Source organism: Drosophila mauritiana, chromosome 2L (assembly GCF_004382145.1).
Source record: "Drosophila mauritiana strain mau12 chromosome 2L, ASM438214v1, whole genome shotgun sequence".
Classification (NCBI taxonomy): Eukaryota; Metazoa; Arthropoda; class Insecta; order Diptera; family Drosophilidae; genus Drosophila; species Drosophila mauritiana.
Window position 1 is genome coordinate 2,680,825 of NC_046667.1, and position 27,154 is coordinate 2,707,978.

Here is a 27,154-nt window from a genome sequence, read left to right on the forward strand (position 1 = left end):
CAACTTTTCGACCATACACGGTAGAAGAGACGCTTATGCGAACAGAGGACATGCACACCCGCGGTCAAATTGCTAGTAGTCATCTTATTACTTGAAATAAATGGTAGTTAATGTAAGATGTAAGCACTAATTTGTTTTAGCTCTATATTTAATTACTTTGAGTTGCTAATTACAGGAGGTAGCTATTCGATTGTCCCACACTGTATCTACACACATACTCCCAGGCACACCACGCAAATGGTCATCCTGTGGAACCATTTATTTTCCACTTTGGCCAAGAGACAAAAACAACAAAATCATGCACACACGGAGATAGCATAGATATATCTATGCGGGGACATATAGGACGGGAATCGGAATAAAAACTAAAGTAAAACGAAAAGTTTTTAGTTAGCTTTTGATGAGGGTCAACTCGAACTCAACGGGTCTGTGGCGCAATTTTCAAGTGCCCCGCCCCGCCGCCCACTGCACCCTGAACAAAAAAGGATGACACACAATAGTTGGGACATTGTTTTTGACATGACTTTCTATCAAAAACAAATTTGCCCTTCTTTGTGCTTCTATTATTTTGTATTTCCCATTCCCCATCTCCCATCTCCCATCTCCCATTTTCCATTTCCCATTTCCCAATTTTTTCGTCACAAATCGAGTCGAATATGTGGGGTCAAAGCGAAGAGGAAGAGCAGCAAAAACAAGGAAAGTGGGACATTGACAACTTAATTTGTTGAATTTGTTTACAGGTGAGGCAAAAAGTGCAAAAGAGATGAAATTGTTTTATATTGCAATTCTCGTTCAAATGTTTGAACTCATAAAGCTTTCGAATGCAACTTCAACTGAGCAGTAACCCAATAAAGCCATTTTTGGATGAGTTACTTTAAACATAAACAAATATTCCGCTTAAATCAGAATGAGAACTATAGTTCAATCATATTAAAGATTGCTATGTGCATGCTGAACAGCTAAAGTACCTTTAAAATCCCATTACCCTATTTGTGTACACAAACATATGAGTGCGGAATAATATATGTCCGCTGGTGATGCATTTTCCGACTGGAGCTGGGCCACAGCGGAAAACCGCATCCAGACAGGCAACAAAATGATTGCATCTGACGCATTGTAAGCCGCAATCAGAAGACGCAACAAAAAGTTGTGATGATGAAGTGTGCAAGCCCATAAAATCAATGCAACGCACACACACACGCACTCCGGGTGGTTCCCGAACTAGGGGGTGGCTGGGTGGTTGGGTGGTGCACGGGAGTGGGTGGTGCAAAGCCGCACGCAGCCGCTGTCAACTGCAGCGATTCAGTCTGGGGTCCAACAGAACGCAACGCCAGCTGCAGGAAAAGCCAAGCCGGGAAAACCAACTTGCTGGCAGTGGAATCGCGGCTTCTACATGCCACACACCCACCCACCCACTCGCACACACACTTTCTCAGCTTTCTGGGGCTGTCAGTGGAGCTTGGGAAAGTGGAGAAGCCCCCTTCAAACAATTAGGTGGAAATTAAATTTTCCCAATCGCATGCAACATGCAACTTAACTTTCAGCCCGACTAATTGCTGGAGAAAGTGAAGTCGTTTCGGGGTAAGCCGCCATGTCAGCATCAGTTTGCCACTATGGCCAAGTCAAATCAAGTACTAAAGCGGTGGACGGAGCTCCTCCGGCTGCTCCTCCATCAATGATGTATTTTTGATTGCAGCTGCTCCAAAACACAACAATCAGCAGAAATTGCGGGGGCGATGCGGTAACAAAAAGCAGACAAAATGCCAAAGCACCGAGGACAAAAACACAAAACACAGAGTAGCAGCAATCATCATAACCTGTAGCTTCAGGCCAAGTGAAGCGTTCCCAGCAAATGTATTCGACTGAGTGATATCCTGTACAGCAAAAGGCTTCGTAAATGATTAAATGTTTATTGTTTCATTTTACTGGGCATTTTACTAAGTTCAGTGGCTTTGGTTTCTTAACATTTAGTTACACGGACAAACCCCTTAGTGGCTTAGCATACCCTTTAAGTTCCAAACTACTGGGCATCGAAATGGCGAAAAACAACTCCAAGTTGCTGTGAACCCAAGAGCGAAAGTTCACACTGAAATTGAAACTCGAGGACGGAATCTCTGGCATAATCTGAGGCGCAAAATGGAGATGACAATAAATTCGATTCGATTTCGGTTTTGATTTAGTTTAGTTTGAGGAGTTTAGGGGAGTATCATCATCCTTGGATTACCGCGCACCCAAGGCCCCAAAATGGTGATGTCGAGATGCCAATGATGATGATGATGATGATGATGACGGTGATGGCGATGGAAGCGATTGTCGCCTTATGGCGAAGGGAAAGTAAACACAAATAGATAACAGACAACAAATAAAAAGCAGCAGGGCGAAATGAAAATAAGACAAAGCACACTCAAACAGTCGGACGGATGGCCCGCGATATTCTTGGTTACCCAATTCGGGGTCCCAGAAAGCGCCCAAGGAGCTCCGCAGACCTCCGCACAGCCATTGGGAAACACATTCGCCAAATCCCGCTCAGCTTAAGTTGGCTTTGAAATTTTGATTGAAAAAATCAGGGGAATCGGAAGGGTGGCCAGCGAGGGCAACCAAGGCAACTAAGTCAGACACATCCCTCAGAAATGGGCGACAAATAGCGAATTGTTGCCATGGATATTCCGATAATGAGGGAATCGCAAATGGCGAGTGGCGGAACCCAAAGCCGGTCGAATGGCCGCACAATCTTTGCTCAATAATTCATTTTCATTTCCCCACTGTTGCTGGTATTTTGATTTGGCCGAATTCCAATTATGGTACCCACTTCAGCTTAGCCGCTTTGTCCAACTTGGCTGCGACTGTTGATTCGCAGAGATAATTCGGCAGAAGCAAACATAATTGGAAGTGTAATGCAATGAACTCGGCAAAAGAAAATAATCGCCAAATCGTTGATATCATAATGCAGTGGTGGACTCTTACCGCCAAGACTTGTCGTTATTTATTATAGGGAATACAGCAGATAAGATCTTAAGTCCTATAATCATTCGAAACTTGAAACTTGTTTATCAGCATTTTGATGGTATGATTAGGTGAGTGGTATAAAATGGTGGTTAAATGGTAGAATCCCTTATTTTGCGTAAATATAAGATTCGGTATCTTAATATTATATATATATATATATATATATATATATATATATATATATGTAGAATGTCCTCTGAATTCATAGCATATTACTCATACGCACTGTTACCAGCGATCAAAAATGTGTTCATTACGTTGTATGTAGCGTAGATTCGAACCAAACCTTACGTTGCTAAATATATATCATGGAACCAAGCCAAGCTGGTTTTAATCTTTGCTCGGTATAATGTAAATATACAATATACACCGAATGTAAAGTATAGGTATAATATAAGAGTTTTAAGGGTAGAATTAAAATTAATATTTAAAACTATAATTCATTACTGAGGTCTTAGGTTAATTCCTGTAAAACATAACAATTAGCTCAGAGACGTAAAAACCTTACTAATTGGTAGTAAACAGATACAATTTAACAGTACCATAAACCCGGCATGGACCTGCAATTGCTAATTAATTCAAATGAGTTTCTCACGTGGAAACGCGTTCAACCGAAAGTCTATTGGGTTAGATCAAGTTCAGATTAGACTGGGCATCACGATCACGTTTCAAGTACTACTGCCCAGCTTCCAGGGCCTAAATAGGCGTTAAATTGCATTGCACTTCCCTTCGTCGGAAATCGCATTAAAACCGGTTGGAAAGGTAAGCGCCCGTTGAAGATTAATACCATTAGCAATCGTTCAATTTGTTAACATGAAAATTACACGGCGAACAGAAGGGATAAGTATGAATGCGTTAGAGGCGTTTACCAGAGTTTAAATGGGTTAAGTTTGCATGTAAAATAGACTATCGATGATCGATGTGCCCTATGACTATTGATCTACTATACATATTAAGTCATATTAAGCTCAGACTATATTAAACGAGCAACAGTTATCTTAATTACTTAGTCTAGCTTAACTATAGGAGCAAGGTAACGTTTAATTACTTTTATACACACGAAAATAGATCAGCTGCTCAAATGAAAAATGTATTAAATCAAAAAAGCTGCAAAAAGCTGTTCTAAAACGTCAAATTAAGTTTAAAATGCATCGATTATATCTAATGGGGTGCCGCAAATAACGATTTTTCAACAGGCAATTTTATAATTTTTATCGAACTTGAACGAACCGGAGTTTGCCTCAAATGCAAGCCCGCTTCAAGAACAGCGTGTAATTAAACTCGATTGCCCCAACATCATTCATTTTGATAACAACTTTTCGCAAACTCGAATCTGTCACATTAGTTTCGCGTGGCGCGTCAAATCGAACGGAAGCTAACGTTACCATTTGTAATGGAAAAGGTGAATAAAACAATATAATATTAGTATTATTACCGGAACGGGACTAAAAATAGCTATGTTTTAATGGGTGAAATTCCCCACTTATGTTCTTCTTGGGTAACTTTGTTATCACAGCTCCAAAGGCAAGTCACGACTGAACCTTAACCCTGAAATCAATATGTGTGCATCTATCAATTTGCTATAATATCCGGGTAGCTAAAGCGCGACATCGCCTATAATTTGCAACCCTAGGGCTGCTTCGATCTGCCAAACAAAACTTTCTGGCAATGATTAAGTAGCCACACGTGAAGCGAATTAAGTCGTGGGCGTTGTGGATCTCCTTAATACCTGGCATTAAGTCAGTTCGTTTTTTAACTTAAATTGTGTGCCAGCGAGGGCCAATTAAAATCTTTACGGGCTATGATATAATTTTTACACACCAACGAAGGTCTTTAATTATTAGCTTATGGCTGATAGCATTCATTTTATATCGCACCTGCATTAATGGGCCTCTTTTTTAAGTTAACTCAGGAACTCGAGTTGAGGACAACGCCTGGCTTCGCCACTTCCAGCCCCTTTAATATAGTCTTCGAGGACCTCTATTATCGCGTCGAAGTGGGCAAAGATAGAGGTGAGTGCACTTCGATTCATTCAGAAATTGGATAATAGTGGCTAATAGTTGAAGCTGGCTATTTGCATATCGTCGTGACTGCCATGCAAATCGTATTGAATTCATACTTACACCTATTGAAAATCACTCAAACTGCAGTCAGATCTTTCAGACTGACTTGCAGTTCGATGCAGTCAATAAAATTGCAATTAGATACACGTAATGCATTCATCAAACTGTGATCTTATTCCAATCACAATTGATTCAGATTCCGATAAGTGCTTGTTGACTCTGCGAGACTTAAGTGATAAATCTTAATGTGCCTAATTGGCTGCGCCACCAAACTACCAATTACAAAATCAAAGGTGCCAACTAAGAATTTCATGGGCTAATCGAATATACAAGATACTTTATTAAGGCAAAGTTCAAGGGTTAAGTATATAAAAAGCTGGAAAAGAAAGTGCCCGGCTGGAAGCATAACAACTTGGAGACGCACAATCAAATTCTAAAATTCGCAAAACCCGTTTCCCACAAACTGGCTGGCCATGTCAACTCTCTACGTCACGTCTATAAAACAACTCGAGTTATGGACTCCTCGATACTTCTGCTTCAATTATAACAATCAAATGGCTGGGCAGCAGTCAAGTTTCCTGATCGACGCTTTACGGACATCGATAATTCAATTTATTATGAGCACTTGGCTTGGTTGTAAAAATAAAAAACACTCATTCGTTATAACACCGATCTTAACGCTTAAACGTGCTCCGACTAAGCGTTATTTAAGTAGTTTATGTTAACCGCGTACTGTTCTATGTTTGTTTTTCAAATACTTCTGGCTCGTAGATCAAATCAAATGTTATTCAACTTTTTTCGCTGTGAATCACACTATAACCACTTCGATTCAATCCCATAACCGATAACAGATAATTGTCGAGCCGTGGGCATAACTTTCGATTCATTAACTGGCATCCCCGAACCGTTTGCTTTTATAGGATGCAGTTCATTGAAATTTATCTAAGGTGCGCTGGGTTCACTCAACCGTGACGCTGCACCCTCTCAGCCCCCCACACCCCCAATCGAAACAGCTCCAAACCCAGCAACAACTAACAATACCCACAAAGGCCTCCCAAAAGCGTCGACTTCTGGCCAATATATAGATAGATATAGATACCCATATATGTATGTGGGCACATAGAGGGGCTTTGTGGGGGTTGGGGGATCTTGGCGGGGTCAGCGGCATTCCCATCGAGCTTTTTTGGCGCTCAGCTTTTATGCTTCGCATTTGCTGCTGGACTTCGTAGCTACTATATTTGCTTAATTCCGATTTTTGTGGGCTAAGAAGGCCAGCCGGTTGTTGTCGTTTCCAAATGTTGTACACGCTTTTTGTCAATGGGGGAAGATGATGAAGTTAGACCGCTGGTAGTGGTGGATTGTAGCTGCTTGTGGCATTTAAAGCACACATGTTGCAGTTGTATCTGCTAATGTTGCAGGTTTGTTTACTGATCTGCACGCTGCTGTTGCAACTTCTCATGTTGCGGCTTTGTTTGCTCTTGATATTGCTGTTTCTGCTGGCCAAGTTGCCACTGCAAATGCCACTGCTACTGACTTGTTTATTTTTACAGCTCTTTTTTGGTGGCTGCTTCTGGTGTTGCTGCTGCTGTTGTTTTTTGTTTCGATGTAGCTGCTGCTTTGTGTTTTGTATTCGCAGCGTGTTTGTGTGAGCGTACGATGTTCGATTTCAATGTCAATGTCAAACGCGATCGCGATCGCATGTCGGCTCAAATCACGCAGGAAAATGCTGCCGACGGAGCCGCTGACTTCGCCGCCGATTTGTGGCTGCCTTTCGTTGATAACGCCGCACTACAGACCCCCATCTGAGCCAAAACACATCCGTAGATACAAAGATACTCTATACGCAGGCTGTCTAGACCGCAGACAGACTCTCGTTTTTAGAACCCTCCAGCGGCAACAGGTTTATTCCCAAAAATGAAAAAATTGAGATTCGTGGAAGTTAGAACTTTCACAACCAGATCTAAGCTCAATCGTATTCATTTGTATAACACACACACACTCGTACATCTTGGTCCATCAATCAAAATGGTAATCAGAACAGCGAGCCATTCCATGTGTCATAATAATATTTATGGGTTAACAATTAATTAATAAGGCTATCTGAGCAAAACGTGTGCGATTCCAATCGATTAGCGAGTGCATACTATTACGTTTTAGGTAAGTGAATAAATGCAGTGCAGTTGATACGATTTCAAATAATCACTCATTATTGAATTTCAATCAATTACTATTTGTTATTTGTACCTTTACAAGCGACTCAGCGGAAGTGGAAAACTTTGCCCATCAGTTGCATATTTTTCAAAAGTACAGATGGCCCACAAAGCAACTATGCCTTCAATAAAAAGTATTATTGCTTTAGGATTACTAAATAAAGCCATAATCAGGGCTTTCATTTGCTCAGCAGAATTAATTTGATAAGCCAATCAATAAACAGGTACACACAACATGCAGCAAGCTCAATATTAATCTAATAGTGCATCGCAGGAATTTATAGATAGATAGATAGATAGATCATCGAATATAAATAGTGTGGCCCCGTTTAATGGCCAATTAGAAATTAGGCTTATCAGTGCAACTGAGTCTCATTTGGTGGTATTTATGAAGGGCTTATGGTCGTGAAACGCACTGTATGGGCTGTAATGTAGCACATCGATAACAATCAACAAGCACGAGTATCTCTTTCTATTGCGTCCATTATTATGGAAGTGCAAATAACAAATATGGGGTCGTATTTCATGACGAATCCAGAGATATGTAACCCTTTTTTCCAGCCCGATAAGATCGCCTAATTAAAAGGCTAAGCGGAGGGGCGGCAATTGCCATATGCCGAATGACATTTACTGGGTGACGACGCAAATGCCAATGGAGTTTAAAGCCGCCAAGTCGGAATTCCCATAGACAGCTTTTACGATACTCACGAGTAATTGTCTATTATTAATCCACTGCATTGGCAATTACCATTCGCGTACTAGAGGTGTGAACAAATTAGTTTCGAGTTAATTTGTTGAATTTTTCAATCCACTCAAGAGCTGTCTTGCAATATTAATCACCTAATCCCTTCCTCAGCATGCGCTTGCACTTTTTGTTCGTCTTATCAAACTGCAAATGCATTGGAGGCATCGTCAGGAGGACGGACTTTGCCCGGCTATATTTGTATTTTGATAGGGCACCTCTACATATAATAGAATAGGTTCCAGGCGATAATCCGCCTAAGCTACCGCAAAAAACATATTCAAGTTCAAGCTGTACAAGTTCTCAAATGTCAGGCCGGCCAAACGAGCAATTCCCTATTTCAAATGACTGGTTAACTCTGACCTTCTGTGTCACATTATCACTGATTATATAATCAGCGTTAAGCACAAAATTACAGACTGTTGCATGGACAACATCAAACTTGAAAAGGAAATATAATAGATCGGCTGGCTGCCATATAAAGCTGCAACTCTATGACTTGCGGAACGAAATGAAAAGTCAGAACATTTGATTGTATATCAAATACAATACAAATAAAACACTTAACAAATTATATTAACATTTTTGTGTGATTAATTTAGAAAGCAGCATATAGATTGAACTTTAATTAATCAGATCATATCAGATCATAATCAGTTGCAAGTACCCTTTGATAGAGCATTTGGCGAATGCGACATGTGCATTTTGCACATTGTCCCAAACTCGTAGAATACTGAGAATCGAATTCGACTCGCCGCACAAATCACGCGGGATATCATAAACAATGGGGCCGCGGCTCGAAGAAGCTCCGAGCGACCGCTTTTATTAATAACACTAGGTACAGTGGGCCCTGCTCGGCGCGATACAGTGGCGCATGTATCTACGGCCGCGCTGACGCCGGCAAACACTTGGAAAAGGCAAACTAGTCGAGCGGCCCAGCGTTGTACTTAGCCAGTCGCTGTCTGAAAGTCGCCTCAGTCTCGCGTCGCAATTCGAGCGATTCGGAAGCGTTTTGTCCACGTCCGAGCTAGGAAGCATATATAGCATATATATATATTCTTGGCCAGAGATATACACGGTACATGGTCTCGGTTCTTCTGCGCGCGTGTTACAAATCAAGAAGTTTGCATATTTCCCGAAATTATAAATAAAATCGTTCGTTTCATTCGCCGGTCAACAACAATCGAGTGCCAGCTGTGTTTTTTGGTGTGTTTCGTGTTGGAAAATTGCAAAAAAAAAAAAGCATTGTGATCGCGAGATCCTATGTTCCCCATTCCTATTAGCCAGTGCAATTTGTGTGAGTCAGCAGAAATAGAAGGAGAAAAATTATAAATACGCACGCAAATCGAACGGAAAACCTGGCATCCATCTATTCAAATTTATGCCACAAAATCGTTTCGAAATCGAAAATGCACACCTTTCTGAACTTCGTTGGGGAATTGCTTTAATTTCCAGCTGTGTTCTATTTCCCATTCTACCCCTTTTATTTTATTTTTTTTTTTTTTTTTTGGCACGTTCCCCGGTTTTCTGTGTCCCGCTTTTCGGGGCCTTCGCCTCGCTTTCTGGGTCTTATTCTAATTGTAATGAAATCATACAGAAAATAGACCGCAGACACACATCAACAAATGAGGCATAACAATTTATACTCGGCCGATTCTTCGCAGATCAAAGTTCGCCACTCGGAGAGTGGTTTTTGGTTTCTTTCTGTGTGGAGAATCTTGCACGGGGACTCCGTGTCGGCTACGCAATTAGCGCACGTCAGTAGTACGCATACGCCCCGTGTGTCGTTCGGGTTTTAATGACCAAATGTTTGGACTTGTTCGCCGCGGCGTCTTGATCAAATAAACTGGAGTATTTATTTGCATTTTATTAGTCAGCGATTATGCCCTGCCAAATTGTGATGATGATATCACCAGAGCGAACGGACATGGCCAGAACGGAATGGAACCAATGCCAAGATGGCCCCACCCTCGCGGACACGACGATGCCATTGTCACCACCGCACCGCAGAATGTGGGCCAGGCGGCAGGCTCCACTCGGTTGGGGTTGGGGCGGCTCTTATTGCGGGTGCTCCTCGTGATGGTTGTGGTGATGGTGCTAGCGATGGTGATGGTGATGGAGCTGGTGTGGAAAAGTACAATTTGTAATGCAATACCCACCGCTTTGCATGGGGCTTCAAGTTCGCGCCCCAATCTAAACACAAGTGCAAACAAAGTCAGTCATTTCCCATGCAGAGAAAGAAACAGCAAAGAAATTGGCTTCGTTTTTGTCTTTTATAAATATTTTATTAGCTTGTTATTTTAGAAATTAGTAGTTGGATAATTGGTATCTATACTAGTTCAATTATAGATCAAGGCTAGCCCATTGTGAGTGAGCTGCAAAACTTGAGAAGTCCTTTGCTTGAGTTTAAACTCTGCCGTTTTTTCTCCCAGTGCACATGACACACAGAGGGTGCGGCTGTGCAAAAGGCTGACCCTCCTTATCATCTATTGGGGCAAACAAACGACTTATCGGTCGGTCGGAGCAACTGCACCAAGGAAATGGAAGTGCCATCGAATTGAAAGCCAAGCCGGTCCGATCCGATCCAATCCGAGCTTCTGTTTCCAGCCCAGTTGGCCTTGAGTTCGGATTCGGATTCGGATTCCTCTAATCAGTGGAATAGATGATCGCGAGCCAAGAATGTAGCCCAGAGCATAATTTGATTTGGTGTAACCTTGCCGCCACTTTATTCGTTATATCTCTTGGCTATATAGTCGCATATGTGTGTGTGTTTGTGTGTGTGCGTTGTATGGGTGAGAGAATGCTCCCCAAGTGGCTTGAAATCTTCAGCAGGGCGACAGAAGAATTCTATTTTCGGACTATAAAAGCATGAATGAGCGTCACTTAGTGTCTGCCAGTTGTATTCTTCTCTCTTCTTGCGCATAATTGTGTTGGATTTCTCGCTGTTATCACTTCGGGGGAATAAAAGTTTGTTTTTCCAAAAGCTCTATCTATGTGGGGCAGTTGAATTTTTTGCGCTCTTCCATCGAAGAAGAAGTCTAGACGATAGAAGGAGGAGCTATCAGCTGGGGTCAATTCGATACATTTTTGCAGCCTTTAAACGGCACTATCATAGTCTTATGTAAAGTAAGAGATCTTGCTTGCAGACTGGGCTAATTTACATACCTAATCTCTTAAGATCTAGGAAGAGATTAACTGTTGTAAGCGGTTACATCTTCATAGTATGGCCAATTACTGCAATGGCTTACAACATTGTTGCCATAATTATAGAGCCTCATGCAGTTTAGTTGTTAATTTCAATAAATTAAAAGAAAGACCGGAAAATATTGTGGTAAGCACTTTGCCAAAGACCTTGTTAGTCGATTGCTACTGTACTGGCTCAGCAATATTGGCAATTATTGCGCCAGAACTGGGGTTCATTGTCCATACTTTGGAATTTTTAGCCAGCTTTCGAAAGGTATTGCTAAATTGCTAAATCCGCTGACAGAACTTGACACCCTTCCTGAAGTTTTGACAGCCGATGCATAGATAATTGCCCAAGTGCCGAGTGTGTCTTCTCAGTGTAAACGGCGTGTCGAGATCGCCGCATGAATGAGCTACTATATATTTGCATTTGGCCGTTACGTAAGCGCAATAGCGGCTAATTGAATGCAAAACTTTTTGCCCGACTGCTAAATCACAAAGGGTTGATAGCAGAATAGTAGACGGTTATAGCATCGGGTTATGCGATTATTTATGTTACTTGAGTGCGGCAATACCAATACCCTCGGATTGCACAAGCGATGATGATGATCATTATCATTGCCGCACACACACGTGCGGGAACTTTTCCCATCCGTCGGATTGGGATTGATGGGCAGGCAGGGTGTTTCTCTTTCAGCACTTGCCGGTTTGTTTATACGATTTGTTTTGTTTATGCAAGACCAAGATTAGAACGTATTACTATGCCAGGCATCTGTTTTTCCTAGCCCGAGCACCCGGAACCAAAACACTTGTAGATCGGAACGCAAATTGAAAAGTGGGAGTATCTAGGATGAGTCATGCTCCCAAATGGATAAGAAGTTAGGAATGGAATCTATCTGTCTACTGCTACTATCGTTTTTATTAGATTATTGCATGAAGTGCCATTGAAACCTAACTACTTAACAACTGACCAGTATAATTTCCATAGACCTTTCCCAACAAACAAGCTCCTCTATCAAATTTTCCCACTTCTCAGCTTATCCATAGGATTGCTTTATATTCCCCTAGTAAACTGAAGAAACTTCCCATAAAACCAGACACACATTTTTCAAATGGCAGAGTTTCGGGGAGATTCGCCCAGAATGACTCAATTCGAATGTGGAAAAGTCAAAGGCAATGTTATTACAATTTATTTTAATTGATAGCAAGTGGCATTCCAGAGTTCCGAGGCACAAGTGTGTGCCTTCCCAAGACATGTCGGTGTTTCAACCTGCGTTGTTATTGTTGTTATTATATTATTATTGTTGTTATTATTTGTTATTGCCGTTCGGCCGATGATAGTCGCCTGCATTTGTAATTTTATCGAGCCGCGGGTCAGCAGAGGTTTCAATGGCGAAGGTAGGACAGCTATTATTAATTGACATTATTTTGCCCAAGCGAATAGATAACCATGGGAGCCCGGGACAGCTGACTGCCGCCCATAAGTGGTGCTGGATCATAATGATAACCTCATTTCGTATATGAAATACACTATACTATATTTATTTGCCGCTTCCGTGCGCGCCGTTGTTTCCATCACTTTTGTTTGCCGCGCGAAGGTTTTTTGTGTGCAGCCAAGTGGCGTACGAAATCTTGAGCCATCAATTCAACGGTCACGTAATCAAGTTCTAAAGCCCCAAACTCACAGCCCCAATTCGAGACGAACTGGTGTCCGTCCATTCAAAGGAGCAATTCAGTGGTCAGTGGCGCAAGATTCGCCAACTGCGAAGCGAGAACAAAAGCCATAAAGTCAGCCGGCAATTACAGTGGTCACTCGATTTTTTACTACAAAATTATGAAAATTGCTTGGCCTTAATGCAGAGCAATTATTTTAAGGTTGCTGGTTTTAATTACTCTGCAAAGAGCAGAATTACATGGGGCAGTGTAAATGGTTTCTGAAACTGATGTTGTCATGAAGGTTGTCTTACAATATTATATAAGTAATTAAACATAAGCTGATGCCTTGACAAATGGCTCAGTTTATATCGGGTGCTCACTGTAGTAGGTTTGCTTCCTCTCTCGCTCTTTCACACCTCTTACAACTCTATTCAGATTCACTTTTCCAAGTTTGTCGCCAAACCAGTTTTCATTTCTATTCTAAGAACTGACCGCCGCAACGTTCTGTTTTCCACCATTTTCCATTTCCAGCGCTTTTTCATGTAATTTCGTAATTATCTGTTTCGCAATTTTCGCTGCTACTTTTTTGGCGGTTTGGCAATCGGTTCTGTCTACTTGTTGCGGTAATTGTGATCCCCTAGCCCGCAAAACTGAGGCATATCGATGCCCTCAGCCCGCTGAGTCAGCACCGCCAAGCAATATTCCCCAGAAAGTGGTGATCATTCCAGTTTACACCATTTGCATGCCAACAAGTTACAGCCATTCCCTAAAGTCAAGCGTAGGGCAAGTTGCATGGAGCGAATTTCCCGAGATCATTAGTAGGTGTAATGGGTATTTGGCGGGCATATTACTAGTGAAACCGAAAGTCACGTAGCGGGTGTTTTCCCTGGAATTGAACTACGTGTTCCATGACTAATTGAATAATTTGCGGAAGTTCTTTGAAAGCGGCCAGTGGAGAAGTGCGAGATGCATATCTAAATCAAATCTGGAATTTTCGCCAACTATTATATGTACATTCTTGCGGCTGCGAAAAGTAATGAGTGGAAATCTCCGCAAGCCATTTAGCAGAAAAGGTGATTGGGAATTCGCCTAGTCTGCGCCCAATTCTCCCACACTCTCCAACTTTTGTTTACAACTGAGCTTGGAGAAATCACAAGAATAGTATTTCGCACATTAATTTTTAGTTGATTTTTTGTGTTAGATGTTCTGGTTTCGGACAAGGCCGTTCGCTCTTTGGCGTATTTTTTGTGTTATTATTATTATTTTCATAATTATTGCTTTCCATGCAGGTGTGAGTGAATGGCTGAATGGCTTGGAATTGGCACCTTGTGCGTTGTTCTCGACGGCCCAAAAGCCAAAAAAAACATGACTTACTAAAGTTTAAACTTGAAATTTAATGCCATTCTGCCGGCTCCTTTGCGATTGTTGACTTCCAGCGCGTTTTGCATTGCGAGTTGAGTTGTTTTTTTTTTTTAATTTTCGATTTGATATGCGAGTGTGCTTAGCGCTGCCTGATTATAATTTTTATATATTGTTTTTGTTTTAGTGCTTTGCTCTGGCTGACGCCGGCAGAGGCAGCGACAGAGCAGCGACTGAGCAGCGGCAGAGCTTCCCACCTTTTCAGTCGGCGGCGAGTTCTTCCGCAGTTATCAGCTGTCTGCCAACGGGGGCGCATGCGCAGATCGCTCGTTCGTTTTTCAACGTGATTTTCCCATGCTAGCTTTTCCACCAGGAAAACTCACAGTCCGCATACTGAGTTCAAAGTGTAGAAATTTTAAGAAACGGTTCGCCAGTTTTCGTTACGAAAATCCACGAGCCTTGAGGTCACTCGTTTTTTAAGACGCGCTCCAATTGGCGCGTTGAGTGCTCTTAGTTTTGAATGGCAAAAGTGATATAATTTCCGATTCCCGCAACCACACACATTGCAACTGGAAAGCTGGACCAACCAGATGGCTGGCAATCCATTATAATACTGTTGTTTGTTTTCCTGCGCACAGCCACTTCGAGAACGATTCCAGAGTGCTCTTCGCCGAATTTGATATGTGTAAATAATGTGCAGGGCGAGCGAGCAGAGCCAATAAATATATTCCGATAAGCTTCCGAAATAAATCAGCGTTCCAACGTTTAAACGTTTTGTAAACAGCACGGTGGAACACCAAGAGTACACACAAAATGGATAGCAGCAAGTTGTTGAAGAATGTCTACGGCATCGACATTCACTTCGAAGATCTCGTCTACCAGGTCAACGTACCCAAAAAGCAAGGTAAGTGCACAAAAAAAGGCCAAAAATATGTCTCAAATCGGAAGTGAGACGGGTATTTCATTAGAGGATCTTTTACTTGGTTCATTTCATTTCTCGCAGTGCACTCCATTAGCTCCCAGTGCAAATTGACTATCTCTATTAGCACCGAAAGTGTGCCGGAAGAAAAGATCCCGGAGCACAGGTGTTACTCCTTGATAATCTAGTGTCAATAGAGCAGACGATTGCCGCAAATGGGGCACATTCAAAGATTGCGCACGAGTCCCCAAGTGGAACAGGCCATCGTTTTTTGGATTGACCCATCCGAAATTATACGAAGCATACGCTTCTGTTTTACGATGTATGCACTTTTAATGAGCGTTTTTTAGCTCAGGTTTGCCTGTTAACCTTATTGCTAGCTGGTTAACTGAAAGTTACACAAACCGAATAGCATAAAGGTTTTAACACAAACCCCAACCAGCAATCAACTAAAATATAGTAGCTAGTATTGACTCACTTTATATTGCAACAATTAACTAATCACTTATGTTTGCCAACCCTTTGATTTATATTCACAGAGAAGAAGTCGGTGCTGAAGGGCATCAAGGGTACGTTCAAGTCGGGCGAACTGACCGCCATAATGGGCCCCTCGGGGGCGGGCAAATCTAGTCTTATGAACATCCTCACCGGTCTGACCAAGTCCGGCGTCAGCGGGAAGATCGAGATCGGGAAGGCGCGCAAGCTGTGCGGCTACATAATGCAGGACGATCACTTCTTTCCCTACTTCACCGTGGAGGAGACCATGCTGATGGCGGCCACACTTAAAATCTCCAACCAGTGCGTCAGTCTCAAGGAAAAGCGAACTCTGGTAGGAAACCCAAGCAATTAACTTTAAGAGCATGCAAATCTAAAACACAAAGTTCCATAAATTCCCTTCCTTTTTTTTGAGTGCACACTAATCGACTTGTGATTTACAGATCGACTATCTGCTGAACTCGCTGAAGCTGACGAAGACGCGGCAGACGAAGTGCTCCAACCTGAGTGGCGGCCAGAAGAAGCGCCTGTCCATCGCCCTGGAGCTGATAGACAATCCAGCTGTGCTATTTTTAGACGAGCCCACAACGTGAGTGAGAGCGAGTTCCATTGTGGTCCTCGAAACCAGTTGCGCTCCGATCAGATTCCAAAATTGACACATTCCGACCTTGAATCACCCACAGCGGTTTGGACAGCTCCTCCTCCTTCGACACCATCCAGCTGCTGCGCGGCCTGGCCAACGAGGGACGGACCATCGTGTGCACCATCCACCAGCCGTCGACCAACATCTACAATCTCTTCAACCTGGTCTACGTGCTCAGCGCGGGTCGATGCACCTACCAGGGCACGCCCCAGAACACGGTCATGTTTCTCAGCAGCGTGGGCCTGGAGTGCCCGCCCTACCACAATCCCGCCGACTTCCGTGAGTAGCTGCTGCCCAACGGGGCGCCCTTCCCTTTCGGCTACTCACTTGGGATCCCATTAACTGGCATTTTATGCGGCACTTTCATGGGATCCTAATTGAACCCGTTCAATACCCAAGTTGGTGAGCGGGAAAAGGGCGTGTCATTAAAGGTGTTAATCATTTCAGTGCTGGAATGCGCGAACGGGGACTACGGCGATCAGACGGAGGCTCTGGCGGAAGCGGCCAAGGACATACGCTGGAGATACGATCAGCAGTTGATGCAGGGCGAGGATGCCGATGCGCCCAGCGAGACGCAGGTGGCCAAGTTCAACGAATCTCAGTCACCGGGGCAGGTCCAGGTGCAGGTGCAGAAGATCGAGATCCAGAACATGGAGTCCTCGAAGGATCTGACCAAGCACACCTATCCGCCCACGGAATACATGCGACTGTGGCTGCTCATCGGCCGCTGTCACCTTCAGTTCTTCAGGGATTGGGTGAGTTAGCTTGGCTCATACCACAATTTAAGCCCTTATTAAGTATTTAAACACCCTTTCCAGACTCTGACCTACCTGAAGCTGGGCATTCACGTGCTCTGTTCCATTTTGATTGGCTTGTTCTTCGGCGATTCGGGCAGCAATGCCACCAAGCAAATTTCCAACGTCGGCATGATCATGATCCATTGCGTATATCTCTGGTACACCACTATTATGCCGGGCATATTGAGATGTAAGTCGGGATGGGGAAGTGCATACCATGTGCCTCTTTCTATAATACGATGCGTGTTACAGATCCCGCCGAAATAGAGATCATCAGGAAGGAGACCTTCAACAACTGGTACAAACTGCGCACCTATTACCTTGCCACCATCATCACATCCACTCCAGTCCATGTGAGTGCACAATCCTTTGAATTCCTGGAAAGCCTATCCGCACGTACTCATATATTCTCACTCCCTTTTCAGATCATCTTCTCGACGGTGTATATAACGATAGGATATCTGATGACGGATCAGCCCGTGGAGATGGATCGATTTGTTAAGTATCTGCTAAGTGCGGTGGTGGTCACGATCTGTGCGGATGGTCTGGGCGTCTTCCTGGGCACCGTGCTGAATCCAGTGGTAAGTTGAGAGCTCTTTAACCAAGAGCTAGAATCCTTTATCACCACAAACTTCTTTGGCAGAATGGAACTTTCGTTGGCGCCGTTTCGACGTCGTGTATGCTGATGTTCTCCGGCTTTCTCATCCTGCTGAATCACATTCCGGCTGCCATGAGGTTCATGGCCTATATATCGCCACTTCGCTACGCCCTCGAGAACATGGTGATCTCGCTGTACGGCAACCAGCGTGGCCAGTTGATCTGCCCGCCCACGGAGTTCTATTGCCACTTCAAGTGAGTGCATCCTGTGCAAGCTGCAAATATTCAAAGTACTCATTTATTATTGACTCGATCAGGAACGCTGTGACTGTGCTGCGACAATTTGGTATGGAGGGCGGCGACTTTGGGTACAACATCCTCATGATCCTCATCCAAATAGCGATATTCAAGGTTCTGGCCTACTTTACGCTGAAGCACAAGATCAAGACGAACTGAGGGGGGCTTTTAGTATTCGGCTTAATTTGAATCGAATGTGATTTTATGTTACTTATGTATGTATATCGCTTAGTTGCAAGTAAACCCAATCTTTTATATACCGGCGTGTGATACTTTAACAAATGCAACGGACCATTGCAATATGCGAGTGCCAACTGTTGCGGCAACCTCTAAGCATAGCGAATCATAGTTTTTATACTGTTTATGTATGGATAACTAACCTTTATATATGTACGTGTAGTTATTTGTCTAGTTAACCTAATTGTAAGCGAGACCTGTATGAACAAACGAAATAAACAAGAAGCTTAAGCAAATGAGTTGCGCATGAATTTCTATGGCACAAAATGCGATTCCATTCTGGGGCTTAAAGTCGAACACTCTTTTCAAATATTTAAAAATCCGTTACGAGAATGCAAAACGTTATAGACTAAACTTAACGTTAAACGTTACGTCAGTCACGTAGTGCTGCTCTTACTTGCGTTGCCCTTGCTTTTCGTCATCTGGCAGCACTGTAAGGGTATGTTAATTTCATTGATGTGGCAGCACTAGCGCATTGCAGAAAATTTCTTTGCTTGCAAAACAATAATAAGCTTTCTTAATTTTAGTTTAATAACAATAGAAAACCAACGACGAGAAGCAGCATAAAAGCACAGAAAACATGTTTCGATCAAGTTTCGACAAAAACTTAGGTAAGAAATACCCAAGTCAAGGAATTAAGCCAATGAGCAAAAATGACTCATCGAAAAACAAAAAAAAGAACAAGAATTTAAGAAGTAACAATAAAAAGGCGATTGAACTCCAAAACAATTGAAGATTGTGATAAACACACAAAGGTCTAACAATTACGCATTCTCCACTCCCAGAAAATGCCACCAGTCACTTGCGTTTGGAGCCCGACTGGCCCTCAATTCTCCTGATTTGCGATGAAATCAACCAGAAAGATGTCACGTAAGTTTTGGGGGATTCCAGATTTATCATTTTAATCAAAAACCTTCGATTTGCAGCCCCAAAAATGCCTTCGCCGCCATCAAGAAGAAGATGAACTCGCCCAATCCGCACTCCTCCTGCTATTCCCTCCTGGTCCTCGAGAGCATCGTCAAGAACTGCGGCGCACCCGTTCACGAGGAGGTGTTCACCAAGGAGAACTGCGAGATGTTCAGCAGCTTCCTCGAGTCCACGCCCCACGAGAACGTGCGCCAGAAGATGCTGGAGCTGGTGCAGACCTGGGCCAACGCCTTCCGCTCCTCGGACAAGTACCAGGCCATCAAGGTAGGATTGGGAGCTCCAACTATAGGGATATTTACTATGAGATTCAAGCGCTTTTAGGCTATAGAAACGTACTATGCTACGCAGTATTATCTTTAAAAATAATGAAGGTTCTCGTTTGGGTTGAACATCACCCCACTTTGCATCACCCCAGCACATTTAGTTCAAAATCCGGCCCTGTGCTTGCCATTAATTTAATTAGTAGAGAACAACTGTTTGCTGCAGAGCGAAAAACAGTGAAATGTCATCAGTTGAATAGAAATGAGCTCCGAGGAGGAACTAAGCATTGAGGAGGAATCCCCTGTAGACTCACTCCACCCAACTACACCTACCATTGCTAACAATCGCATTCTCTGCAGGACACCATGACCATCCTGAAGGCGAAGGGACACACGTTCCCCGAACTTCGGGAGGCAGATGCCATGTTCACGGCGGACACGGCGCCCAACTGGGCAGATGGCAGGGTATGCCATCGCTGTCGCGTGGAGTTCACCTTCACCAACCGAAAGCACCACTGCCGGAACTGTGGCCAGGTCTTCTGTGGCCAGTGCACGGCCAAGCAGTGTCCGCTGCCCAAGTACGGCATCGAAAAGGAGGTGCGTGTGTGCGACGGCTGCTTCGCTGCACTCCAGCGCCCGACGAGCGGCAGTGGTGGTGCCAAGTCCGGACCACGTCCGACGGACAGCGAGCTACCGGCTGAGTATCTGAACAGCACTTTGGCGCAGCAGGTGCAGGTGAGTCACTCTGGAAAACAGCTATCTAATCGAAACAGAACAGCCGTTTAATGGCCAAACCATATGCCTTTTAGACACCAGCCCGCAAGACCGAGCAGGAACTCAAGGAGGAGGAGGAACTGCAGCTGGCGCTGGCCCTCAGTCAATCGGAAGCGGAGCAGCAGAAGCCCAAGCTGCAATCCCTGCCAGCCGCTGCCTATCGCATGCAGCAAAGGTCTCCCAGTCCGGAGGCACCGCCAGAGCCCAAGGAGTACCACCAGCAGCCGGAGGAGGCTACCAATCCGGAGCTGGCCAAGTACTTAAACCGCAGCTACTGGGAGCAGCGCAAGATCAGCGAATCGTCCTCCATGGCAAGTCCCTCGGCACCGAGCCCCATGCCTCCAACTCCGCAGCCCCAGCAGATCATGGCCCTGCAGGCCAAGAGTGCGGATGAAGTGCAGATCGATGAGTTTGCCGCCAATATGCGCACCCAGGTGGAGATCTTTGTGAACCGCATGAAGTCGAACTCGAGTCGCGGCCGCAGCATCTCCAACGACTCCTCTGTGCAGACTCTCTTCATGACCCTTACTTCGTTGCACTCCCAGCAGTTGTCGTACATCAAGGAGATGGACGACAAGCGCATGTGGTACGAGCAGCTACAGGACAAGCTCACCCAGATCAAGGACTCGCGGGCTGCGCTGGACCAGCTGCGTCAGGAGCACGTGGAGAAGCTGCGCAGGATCGCCGAGGAGCAGGAACGTCAGCGGCAGATGCAGATGGCCCAGAAGCTGGACATAATGCGCAAGAAGAAGCAGGAGTATCTGCAGTATCAACGACAGTTGGCACTGCAGCGCATCCAGGAGCAGGAGCGCGAGATGCAGCTACGCCAGGAGCAGCAGAAGGCGCAGTATTTGATGGGACAGTCGGCTCCACCTTTCCCCTACATGCCACCATCGGCGGTGCCGCAACATGGATCGCCCTCGCATCAGCTCAACAACGTCTATAATCCCTATGCTGCCGGTGTGCCCGGCTATTTGCCGCAGGGTCCTGCCCCGGCTCCCAACGGACATGGCCAGTTCCAGGCCATTCCGCCGGGCATGTACAATCCGGCAATGCAGCAGCCAATGCCGCCGAATCTGCAACCCGGCGGATTAATGCAACAGCCCGCGCCACCTGGAAATCCCCAGATAATGCCGCCCATGCCCGAAAATCAGTTTGCCAACAATCCTGCTGCTATCCTCCAGCAGCCGCAAGTCCCGCAATCGCAGCAGCATTCGATTGCCCAGCCTCCTCAAATGCCATTCCAACCGCAGCCTCAACAGATTCCTGGACAGCAGCCTCAACAGATTCCTGGTCAGCAGCCACAGCAGATTCCTGGTCAGCAACCTCAGCCAATCCCTGTTCAGCAGCCCCAGCCACAACCCCAAATGGGTCACGTTATGCTGCAGCAGCACCAGGCTCCTCCAGCAGCACAGGCACCTCCAGTCACCGAAATCGCCAACAATCAAGTCCAAGCGGTGGCTGCTGCACCTGCTCCGCCGCAAAACGAACCGGGACCCGTGCCCGTTAAGGCTGAGGAGCCGGCTACGGCGGAACTGATTAGCTTTGATTAATCCAAGAGATGTTATTCCATTTGTATTACCCTTCAGGGCTGGGTCAAACAGTTCTCGTGCGGTTGTTAGGCCAAAAATGTGTGTTTTGTTTAGTTGAACGCGGTTATTAGTTACTACTTCAAAAGTTTTTGTTGCGCGAAAGGAACGTGCTAAATTTTAAGTTTAGACCAAATTTATGGAGGTAAAAAGACAGTTGAAAAATGCTGCACGAGATCTGTTCCCCGCTCTTTTATCACGTTTTAACCGACTAATGTTATTCCACAATAAACATAACTTTGTATTTTGAGAGACTGATTGTTTAATTGTCCAAAATGAATTTAAGATACATGTACATGTAAGTAGAATAACCATTGTAAAGCTGGGCGTTCAGGCGTCCGAAAGGGCAGCCACTCCTGGCAGGATCTTACCCTCCAGCAACTCCAGGGAGGCTCCTCCACCGGTGGACACATGCGAGACCTTGTCGGCGCCTCCGAACTTCAAGCATGCGGTGGCCGTATCACCACCGCCAACGATTGTGGTGGCTCCTCTGTTAGTGGCCCCGATTACTGCCTCCAGCATGGACTCGGTGCCCTTGGAGAACAGCTCGTTTTCGAACAAGCCCGGCGGTCCGTTCCACACGATGGTTTGGGACGCACAAATGGCGCCTGCAAACATCTCACTGGATGCCTGGCCATGGTCCAGACCCATCATATTCCCCGGTATGCCCTGTGTGGCATCCACATGTTCCACTTTATCCGGCTGCTTGTCGATCTTGTTGGCTATGACGAAGTCAATTGGAAATAGTATGTTCACGTCCTTCTCCTTCGCCTTGCAGACTATGTCGTTGACCAACTCGGATCCCTTCTCATCGAAGAGAGACTTTCCAATCTCCATGCCATTGAGCACTTTGAGGAAGGTAAAGGCCATGCCACCGGATATGATCATGGCCGTCACATTGTTCAGGAGGTTCGTTATCAGCGGAATTTTGTCGGCTATCTTGGCGCCACCCAGAATGGCCAAGAAGGGCTTGGCCGGATCGTGGAGAACCTTGGCAAAGTACTCCAGCTCCTTGTCCAGCAGGAAGCCAGCCGCTCGCACCTTGTAGCCATCGCCCATCATGGAACTATGCGCACGATGTGCTGTTCCAAAGGCATCGTTCACATATATCTCGCCCAGCTGCGCCAACTTGGCTCGGAATTCCTTGACCTTCTCGGGATCTGCCTTGACCTTCTTCTTGTTCTCGTCCTTGCTGCTGCCCGTCTCCTCGGCATAGAAACGAAGATTCTCCAGCAGGACCACAGTGCCGTCGGAGGGATCTTTCAAAGCTTTCAGGGTGTTATCACCCACGCAGTCGTCCAGGAATTGGACAGGCTTGCCCAGCACACTTTCCAGCTCCTTGGCCACCGGTTCCAGGCTAAACTTTTTGTTCTTCTTGCCATCAGGACGTCCCAAGTGGGATGCCAAAACCTAGACAAAAAATTAAGTTATTCATTCAATACTTTTTAGGAATAGAAAGAAGATATATGAACTCACCAGGGACTTACATTTCTTTTCCAAGGCATATTTAATAGTGGGAAGTGCGGAAACTATTCTTTGGTTGTTGGTTATTTTACCATCTTTCATGGGTACATTAAAGTCCACTCTAAAAATAAAGTTATAGATCACACACTAGAACGTAGCTCTCAAGGATACTCACCTCATAAAAACCCTTTTTCCAGCCACATCTACATTTTTTAAGCTCAACTTCTTTACTTGCTTTCCATTGCAGTCGTCCTTGCTAAAAAATCGTTGAAACCTTAAATTTGTGAATCGAGATTGAACCCTTTGGTATAAGCTCTGCCGCATAGGAAGCATATTAAATAAATTTATCAACTATTTTTGACTGAAAATCCAATGGACGCTGAGGAAGTAATTGCGAAACTAAATACAATTAAAACTATTTTAACTAATTTTCAAAAAAGTAGAGGAAAAATCAAATCCTATGGCAACACCAAGTTAAATTACTTCACCACGATCTGGCAACCCGGGCGAACATATGATTCTGCTGAAAACAATAAAAAAGGAGGGAAAATCTGGAATTTCTTGTTATTTGTTTGATTTGCTGTTAAAACCCAAACCAAACCCAAAATGGGTGGCGGAGATCTAGTAAGTACTGTCTCCCAACTGATTATCCGTTAATAACCATTGGTTTTTCCCCGCAGAATCTGAAGAAATCATGGCATCCGCACACGATGAAAAACCAGGAGCGCGTTTGGAAGGCGGAGGAGCAAGCGAAGATGGAGGAGCGCAAGCTGCAGGATCTGCGCAAGGAGATCAACGAGGAGCGGGACAGGGAGGAGCTGAGGCGGTTGGGCGAAAGTTCCGGTGTGCTGAGCAATAATGGCGGAGCCGCTGGCGAAGCCAAACTGGAGTGGATGTACAAAAGTGAGTCATCCATGTGAAACTCTAATAAAACACATTATCTATACATATTTATCTTGCTCCAGACAGCACAGAGCTGATCAACCGCGAGGAGTACCTCTTGGGCCGGAAGATCGACAAATCCTTTGAGACCCTGCAAGCGGAGGAGAGCCGCAAGGAGCAGAACACAGTGGGTCTCAAGCAGACGATCAACCATGTGGAGCACGACTGTGTGCCCTTCTCTATCCGGACCTACCGCAATGTGCAGTCCAACGAACAGGTGGACATACAGCGCAAGACCCTCGAGGATCCCCTGATGCTCATCAAGCAGCGCGAGATGGAATCGCGTCGAAAGCTGCTTGAGAACCCCGTCAAGCTGAAGGAAATCCATCGCATTCTCAAGACTGAACAGGAACAAAAGACCGCCCAGGGAAAGAAGAAGAACAAGAAAAGCAAAAAGTCCAAGAAATCCAAAAAGAAGAAGAACCGACGATCCAGCGATGATGAGAGTAGTGACAGCGAGAGCAATGATAGCGACGATGACTTGGACAGAAAATTGGCCCGCCAAGTGAGCAAACTCAAGGGAGACCAAGGTGACCTTAAACTGGACAAGCTGCTGGACGCCAAGTACCGCACCATTTCGAATCAATTAGACATGGCCACCAAGAAGAAAAAGAGCAAGAAATCTAAGAAGAAGAAAAGCAGCGATAGCAGTGATGAAAGTAGTGACGAAGAGGAAAAGCCAAGAAGACAAAGGTCTAGGGAACCAGAGCCAAGGAGAAAGCACAAGAGAAGCCACAGCTCAGAGGACAGAAATCACAGGGAAAGACGCAGGAGCAGAAGCCCGCGGGACAGAAAAAAGCGACAGAGTAGAAGTCCGGAACAAAGGCGGAGGCATTGGAGTCCAGAAGAGAGAAGGGAAAGGCGGAGAAGCAGGAGCAGAAGTCCCTTAGCGAAAAGAACCAGGAGCCCCGAGGACAGAAAAGCAAGACATCAAAGCAAAGACACTTCAAAGCATCGCGAGAAACGCAGGAGTAGGACGCCTGAAGAGCGCTCCAGATCGAAACGCAGCAGGAGCCGAAGTTCCAAAAGAGATGTCAATCGAAGGATTACTGAAAGACCGCCTCCCAGCCGTCCCACCGGCAAGCCAAAGTTAAGCGAAGCCGACCGAGAAGCCCGTCTGCGCGAAATGATGGACAACGCCACTTGGAGGGAAGCGGATCGCAGCCAGGTGGTTCGCAAGCACCGAGAAGCCTACGCGCGCGAGGAGGCCCAAAACCGCGAACGTGACTTCGACAAGGAGTTCATTAACAAGGAGGTAAAGAAGGCCATTGCCAACCACAACTCCATTGGCGATCGCATCCGGGCCAATCTCAACAACATACAGCGCACCGCCTCCTCAATGGACAGCAACTTTGCCCGCAAATAATCTAGGATTCCTTTATTTCGTATGCATTATATGGTTCCGCAACAAATAGATTCAACACTTTTTAACGTCGTGGTTTGTGCTTACAAGATAAACGATGCGATTAACATTAATATACCGTATATACGTACGCTTAGGCGCTGGACAATGCAGCCACGCCTGGCAGTGTCTTGCCCTCCAGGAGCTCCAGCGAGGCGCCGCCTCCGGTGGAGACGTGCGAGACGAGTGCCTCCGTGTTCCACTTGGCGCAGCAAGAGGCAGTGTCGCCGCCGCCGATGATGGAGACGGTGCCGTTCTTGGTGGCGGCCACCACGCCGTCCATGATGGACTTGGTGCCGTTGGCGAAGTTGGGGAACTCAAAGACACCGGGGGGTCTAAAATGGGAGCACCATTATAGGAAATCTTTAGAAGGATCTTCAGTGTGTCACCTACCCGTTCCACACGATCAGCTTGGCGCGAGCAATGGGCGCCGCGAATAGCTCGCGGGTCTTGGGACCCACATCCAGACCCATGTGTCCATCGGGAATTCCGGCCTCCACGGTGGCCTCGCTGACGGCAGCGTTCTCGGCGAACTTGTCGCCGCAGACAAAGTCCACTGGCAGATGCAACTGCACGTTGTTCTTCTTGGCCTTCTCCACCAGTTTCTCGACGATCTTGGAGCCCTCCTCGTCGAACAGGGAACCGCCGATCTTCATGTTGTTGAGGACCTTCAGGAAGGTGAAGGCCATGCCGCCGCCGATGATCATCTCGTTGACCTTGTCCAGAAGGTTCTCAATCAGCTGGATCTTGTCGGCTACCTTGGCGCCACCGAGAATTGCCAGGAAGGGATTTGGTGGCTTGTCCAGGGCCTGCGAGAAGTACTTCAGCTCCTTGTTCAGCAACAGACCAGCTGCGCGCTGCTCGAAGCCATCGCCCATCATGGAACTGTGGGCGCGATGGGCAGTGCCGAAGGCGTCGTTGACATAGACATCCCCGAGCTTGGCCAGGCTGGCACGGAACTCCTTGACCTTGGCGGGATCGGCCTTGACCTTGCCGCCGCTGGCGTCCAAGCCCTTGCCCTCCTCCTCCACGTAGAAGCGGACGTTCTCCAGCAGAATAACGGATCCCGGGGCGGGGTCCTTGCAGGCGGCCTCCACTTCGCTGCCGACGCAGTCGCTCAGGAAGATCACATCCTGGCCGAGCAGGGTCTTCAGCTCAGCGGCCACGGGTGCCAGGGTGTACTTGATGTTTTTGTTGCCATCGGGACGACCCAAGTGAGACATCAACACCACCGATTTGGCTTTCTTGGACAGGGCCAACTTGACACTATCCAAGGCGGCGACGATCCTCTGGTTGCTGGTGATCTTGCCCTCCTTGATGGGCACATTGAAATCGACGCTGAAAAGAAGCACGGACAATGTTTATGCAACTGAATTTCACGCAAGGATTGGCTTTGGATTACCGCATCAACACCCGCTTGCCCGCCAAGTCCAGGTTCTCTATGCTCAGCTTATTGAAGGCCATCTTGGGATTTTTCTGGATTTTCTGGATTCTTGCTGTGCGTGCTAGCAAACTCCGGATTGCGATACCACTGATTCCGCGAATCTTCTTCGTCCTCAACTGCTGTGCGGCAATGTCAGCGCAAGGTCATT

General features: G+C 45.7%; 5 protein-coding genes across 8 annotated transcripts; 3 read left to right on the plus strand and 2 right to left on the minus strand.

Annotated features, from left to right (window-relative positions):
- The first annotated feature begins 9,123 nt into the window (after positions 1-9,123).
- Positions 9,124-18,440, plus strand: LOC117144434 (ATP-binding cassette sub-family G member 1). 2 transcript variants are annotated; one of them, XM_033309594.1, is made up of 11 exons: positions 9,124-9,227; positions 14,858-15,123; positions 15,678-15,967; positions 16,077-16,222; positions 16,317-16,555; positions 16,724-17,031; positions 17,095-17,263; positions 17,326-17,426; positions 17,499-17,654; positions 17,717-17,925; positions 17,988-18,440. In XM_033309594.1, exons 2-11 carry the CDS (start codon positions 15,033-15,035, stop codon positions 18,124-18,126), a joined length of 1,848 nt encoding a protein of 615 aa, XP_033165485.1. In that variant the 5' UTR covers positions 9,124-9,227; positions 14,858-15,032; the 3' UTR covers positions 18,127-18,440. The 2 variants fall into 2 exon arrangements, with proteins under 2 accessions (XP_033165485.1, XP_033165476.1); XM_033309585.1 differs by lacking the exon at positions 9,124-9,227 and having other exon boundaries at positions 14,504-15,123.
- A 217-nt stretch (positions 18,441-18,657) lies between these two features.
- LOC117136011 (hepatocyte growth factor-regulated tyrosine kinase substrate) lies at positions 18,658-22,006 on the plus strand. Its single transcript, XM_033296630.1, has 5 exons — positions 18,658-18,815; positions 18,990-19,074; positions 19,131-19,395; positions 19,752-20,126; positions 20,201-22,006. Exons 1-5 carry the CDS (start codon positions 18,785-18,787, stop codon positions 21,716-21,718), a joined length of 2,274 nt encoding a protein of 757 aa, XP_033152521.1. The 5' UTR covers positions 18,658-18,784; the 3' UTR covers positions 21,719-22,006.
- Positions 21,966-23,657, minus strand: LOC117136033 (phosphoglycerate kinase). Of its 3 annotated transcripts, none has more exons than XM_033296653.1 (3): positions 23,394-23,657; positions 23,231-23,339; positions 21,967-23,164 (listed from the first exon to the last, which is right to left on the minus strand). In XM_033296653.1, the coding sequence occupies exons 1-3, from the start codon at positions 23,549-23,551 to the stop codon at positions 22,085-22,087; spliced, it is 1,347 nt and encodes a 448-aa protein (XP_033152544.1). In that variant the 5' UTR covers positions 23,552-23,657; the 3' UTR covers positions 21,967-22,084. The 3 variants fall into 3 exon arrangements, with proteins under 3 accessions (XP_033152555.1, XP_033152544.1, XP_033152564.1); XM_033296673.1 differs by having other exon boundaries at positions 23,046-23,164; positions 23,242-23,339; XM_033296664.1 differs by lacking the exon at positions 23,394-23,657 and having other exon boundaries at positions 21,966-23,164; positions 23,242-23,336.
- A 70-nt stretch (positions 23,658-23,727) lies between these two features.
- LOC117136021 (pre-mRNA-splicing factor CWC25 homolog) lies at positions 23,728-25,591 on the plus strand. Its single transcript, XM_033296642.1, has 3 exons — positions 23,728-23,842; positions 23,899-24,121; positions 24,184-25,591. Exons 1-3 carry the CDS (start codon positions 23,825-23,827, stop codon positions 25,524-25,526), a joined length of 1,584 nt encoding a protein of 527 aa, XP_033152533.1. The 5' UTR covers positions 23,728-23,824; the 3' UTR covers positions 25,527-25,591.
- Positions 25,524-27,143, minus strand: LOC117136043 (phosphoglycerate kinase). Its single transcript, XM_033296687.1, has 3 exons — positions 26,965-27,143; positions 25,956-26,900; positions 25,524-25,897 (listed from the first exon to the last, which is right to left on the minus strand). Exons 1-3 carry the CDS (start codon positions 27,024-27,026, stop codon positions 25,657-25,659), a joined length of 1,248 nt encoding a protein of 415 aa, XP_033152578.1. The 5' UTR covers positions 27,027-27,143; the 3' UTR covers positions 25,524-25,656.
- Positions 27,144-27,154: the final 11 nt, after the last annotated feature.